Raw genomic sequence first — 4437 nt, 5'->3', positions numbered from 1 at the left:
CTGCACTGGGGTGGTGGGAGCCTGGCCCCAAGGGGGTGTGGCCCTCCAGCAGGGCCAAAAGGCCAGGAGGGGCCTGGGCCCCAGGAGAGGCCAAAGTCCCAGCGACCAGCCAGCCTTCCATCATTATTAATATTATCTTAATTTCTTAAATATAAATACCAAGGCCCCGGAGAACAGGTGAGGGAGTGAGCCACCTGCCGCGGGCTCCAGCCTTCAGGCCCGGGTTGCTGTGCCCCCACCCATCCCAGGGCACTGGTAGACTCCTGGACACCCAGGCCAGGTGGCAAAAATAGCCACCGAGGCCAGGCAGGGACACTGGCGGGCAGGGGTGGGGAGATTCCTTCATCAACTAGCCCATTGCTGCATGCGCGCTGCGAGTCACACAACACACCTTCAGGCACTCAGTTCACGTGTGTATGTGTGTGTGTATCCAGGCAGCATGTCTACATGTGTGCATGCATCTGTGTGTCCAGGCAGCATGTCTGTGCACATGTGTGTGCGCGAGCAGCATGTCTGTGTCTGGGCATGTTTTGTGTGCGTGTGTGTGTCTGGGCAGCATGTCTGTGCACACGTGTGTAGTGTATGCAGGCACCATGTCTGTGTGTGCATGTCCGGGCAGCATGTCTGTGTGTACGTGCAAATGTGTGTTCGGTTCAGGCAGCGCCTCATCTGCGTGTGTGGGGGTCCATGTGTATTCAAAGGCATGTGCTCCCGCAGGGTGCCCAGGTGCTAGCCACACCCCCTCGCAGTGGGTCACCTCCCTTCAGTGCCCCCCACTCCCCAGCCCACCTGCCTGTCCACCTGAGCCCCCACTGCCCCCACAGACCCAGCACTCCGAGGTGCCATCTAGCACTGATAGTGGATATGCTGGTGCTGGAGGACTTTGCCCTCCACATGTGAGTGTGTGTGTGAGTGCGTGTGTGTGTGCGTGTGGATGTCTGTGTAGAGTCTGGGGTACAGCTTGGGGCCAGCCATGGAGCCTGGGCCCAGCAGGTGCTGGGGGGCGGCGGAGGCCCCATGCTCCTCACACGCTCCCATGCCAGGGCCAGCACCAAAGGCCGCCGGCACGGGCAGGTCTCTGTCCACACCACGCTCCCGGGCAGTCCCAGGTGTGCGATGGCTGGGTGGGGGAGGGGCGGGCGCGGGGCTGCATGGCTTCTTCTTGGCCTGGCACAGCCACAGCAGCACAGTGCCCAGGATGAACACGGCGCCGGCCGGGATGCCGATGACCACGGGCCATGGCAGGCTGGTGGCTGAGGTCGAGGAGGCCACAGGCGGCCCTGGTGGCTTTGGGTCTACAAAAGAGACCAAGGAAAGGCAATAGGGATGGAATCGCAAACTCAAGACCAGCGCACGTGGGGTATGGGGACGGTGCCCTGGCTGCCCTGTCCTGGGCAGAGACCAGCCCACTGGCCCAGGGAGGGACTGACCCCTGCCCCTGCAGATCAGATCCTGGGCCACAGTGGCCCAGGCTGGCGTGGGGGAACACGCACCTGGCAACACGGTGAGGAAGGCACTGCGGAAACTGTAGCCCATCGTGTTGGCACCCAGGCAGATGTACATGCCTGCATCGTCCTGGCGGGCACGGGTGATGAGAAGCTTATTGAGGTAGGAGCCGTCAGGTCTTGACCACACATCACCTGTGGGCAGCACCACGAACTTCTGGCCACCCACGTCGATGGTGGAGTTGTGGCGGCCCTCGGCACCGTACTCCACTCGCTTCAGCCACTGAATCACAGGCTTCACATCGCTGCGCACCTTGCACTGGAAGGATGTGGTACCCCCAAAGTCCACTGTCGTGTTCACGGGATGTGTGCCTGTCAGCACCGGCTTGGAGCGAGTCCGCTCTGCACAGGGACAGGGAGTGTGGGTGTGGCTCCCAGGCCCCGCCAGGCCCCTAGCCAGATACCTGCTCCGGGCCCCTCCAGGCCTCTCCCACTGCCCGCTAAGGCCCCCAACTCCCTGCCCACCGGGCCCCGGTCCAGCCCCCTGCCTGCCAGGTCCCCACAGGCCCCGGCCCCGCCCCACACTCACGGATCACGTCCACCTTGTAGGTGGCGTTGATGGCGCCTGCGCGGTTGGACACACGGCACGTGTACTTGCCACTGTCCTCGGGCCGCAGGTTCTTCAGGCTCAGCGTCCACTTCCTCTCCCGGTGCCCACCGGCCTCCGGGCGCAGCAGGGCCTGGTCGTCCTTCAACCACGCGATGTCGGGCCGCGGGTGCCCACTAGCCACACACTTGAGCCGCACAGAGCTGCCCACAGGCCGAGCAATCACCCGACGCCTCATCTTGGAGGGCTGCGTGAAGCGGGGCCGCGCTGCGGGGCGGGGCGGGTGAGGTCAGCAGCTGAGGAGGGGCCTCGGGGCCTCAGGCCTCAGGCAGGAGGACCCACCCCCTCCAGCTGGTGACCCCCAGCCCGTGCTCACCCCACTGCTGGCCGGCCGGGTCCTCCTGGCCCCCAGAGGCGCCCTCGGGCCCAGGGCTCTCCTTCCCTGGGCTGACGTCGTCTACAGGAAGAAGGACTCGTGGGGGAGGGCATGTGATGGGGGCCGAGGAGCCCCTCCCCAGGCCCTGACGTGGCCCCTGTCCCACCCTGGCCCCTGCAGGGACGGCCCTGGAAACCAAGCAGGAGACCACGGTGCACACCCATGTCCCCAAATCCTGGAGACAGCTGGGCAGGAGCTGCCTGCCTAGCCCACACCCAGGTGCAGGTGACCTCAGCAGGCAGGGGTGGGACTAAGGCCTGAGCCCCTCCAGGCTCCAGGGGGTCTGCAGGGCCCGGGAGAGGAGGGGGCCAGGACAGGCAGGCAGCTGCAGTAACCCTAGCCCACATCAAGGAGCCGAGGGCTCGGTGGAGACACGGCTCACATACCACCCGGTCATCGTCCCCTTTGAAAGGCCTGTGGGGAGGTGGCCGCGGTATTCCCATTCCACCACCCAGCCTTGGGGCCCGCGTCGGGCGGTGCTGGGGGCAGGCATGCTGAGGAATGTCCCCTCCCCCCGCCTGTGACAGCCGCTTCCTCCCCTGAGCCTGGGGCTGGGGGCCAGGCTGTACAGACCGCACCCCAGACCCAGCTGGGGCCTGGGCTGGGCTCCTCCATTGGGAAATGGGCCAGCCTGGTTCCTGGAGCCCCACCCAAGGGCCCCGCACCAGGGAGCCTGGTGGGGGCGGGAGGACTTGCCTGGTACCACCGTATAGAGGGTGTGTCTCTGGGACACCTGTCCATGTCCCAGCACCAGGGCCCCAGAGACAGAGAGAACAGAAAGGCCGTTCGTCCCGCGGCCCCTCTGAACTCCGAAACCTGAGCCTCAAAGTCACAGCCGACGCCAAGGCGCACCCTGCCAACGCCACAGCCCGCTGGCCCTTCCAAGGGACCACAGTCTAGGGCTCCCTACCCCTCCCCTGTTGCCCCCAGGGAGAAAAGCCCTAATCTGGGGTCTGAGGAGGGGGTCCTGGGCTTTCCAGGGGACCCATCTGGGGGCAGGGACAAGGTCAGGCCCCTCCTGGGTGCTGTCCAAGTCACAGTGATGGTTCAGGGGCGCCATGGGGGAAGGTGTGCCACTCAGGGCTGTGGATTTGTCTGCCCCAGATAAGAGGGGGGCATTCCAGGGGCAGCCCCAGGTGCACCCACTGCCCTCCTGCCCACCCCTAACCCAGCCACAGTCCCTGCAAGCGCAGACTAACCCATCACAATGAGGGTGTAGTTGACACTGAGGCTGCCGAAGCCGTTGGTGGCCTTGCACACGTACACACCGGCGTCTCCCAGCTCCACGACCTTCACCTTCAGTCCCTGGGGCAGCACACGGAAGCGGCTCCAGCCACTGTGGATCGTGCGGCCATCCTTGGTCCACATGGTCAGTGGTGGCGGGTCCCCCTCTACTGGGCACTGCAGCCTCACAGTGCGGCCCAGCCGGGCTACCTGCCGTGGGACCACCTTGTCCGCCATCCTCGGAGGACCTGCAGGTGGGTCAGAGGCAGTCAGTCAGGGAGGGGTCAGCGGGAGCCATGAGGGGGCCATGAAGGGGCCATGGCTCAGCACAGGTGCCAGGAGTCAGGCTCTACCAAGACGCAGCTTGTGCTTCCCAAGACAGGGGAGTCCTGTCTGCCCAGCACACAATGAGCATGGCCTGGCCCTAATCCAGGCAAGGGGACCCTTGGGCACCGAGAGAGCAGGCTCTCTCAGACATCAGGCTAGTAGGCTCTTGGGCACTGGGTTTCTCAGGCACTGGGCTAACAGGCTCTCTCAGATGCCAGGCAAGCAAGCTCTCTTGGGTGCCGGGCTTGCAAGCTCTTACCGTCAGCCTGTGTGCCAGGAACAGGCCCTCTGAGGAGGAGGAAAGCACAGTCCCCAGAGGGACCTGACTCAAGAAGCCCTTTAAAGCCACAAACCAAGAGAGCAGGGCCATCTCCTGGACGCAGGAAGAATCAACATGG

The 4437-nt window shown here is 64.8% G+C and overlaps 1 protein-coding gene across 1 annotated transcript; it reads right to left on the bottom strand.

Annotated features, from left to right (window-relative positions):
* Positions 1 to 561: 561 nt before the first annotated feature.
* FGFRL1 (fibroblast growth factor receptor like 1) lies at positions 562 to 3984 on the bottom strand. The gene is made up of 5 exons (XM_008055052.2): positions 3688 to 3984; positions 2429 to 2509; positions 2035 to 2319; positions 1494 to 1847; positions 562 to 1295 (listed from the first exon to the last, which is right to left on the bottom strand). Exons 1-5 carry the CDS (start codon positions 3947 to 3949, stop codon positions 847 to 849), a joined length of 1431 nt encoding a protein of 476 aa, XP_008053243.1. The 5' UTR covers positions 3950 to 3984; the 3' UTR covers positions 562 to 846.
* Between the last annotated feature and the right edge of the window lie 453 nt (positions 3985 to 4437).

The sequence above is a fragment of the Carlito syrichta genome, unplaced genomic scaffold (assembly GCF_000164805.1).
Source record: "Carlito syrichta isolate Samal-C Ts95f unplaced genomic scaffold, Tarsius_syrichta-2.0.1 Scaffold301644, whole genome shotgun sequence".
Lineage (NCBI taxonomy): Eukaryota > Metazoa > Chordata > Mammalia > Primates > Tarsiidae > Carlito > Carlito syrichta.
Note: the sequence above shows the minus strand (reverse complement) of the source record. Positions and strands in the feature narration are given on the sequence as shown.

Excerpts from the sequence above, each read along its gene's own strand:
- FGFRL1 (XM_008055052.2), bottom strand. The coding sequence starts at position 3,949 with ATGGCGGACAAGGTGGTCCCACGGCAGGTAGCCCGGCTGGGCCGCACT. Across the intron at positions 2,320-2,428 it reads CCCGGCCGGCCAGCAGTGGG|CGCGGCCCCGCTTCACGCAG; the intron begins GTGAGCACGGGC and ends CCCGCCCCGCAG. Across the intron at positions 1,848-2,034 it reads CTACAAGGTGGACGTGATCC|AGCGGACTCGCTCCAAGCCG; the intron begins GTGAGTGTGGGG and ends GTCCCTGTGCAG.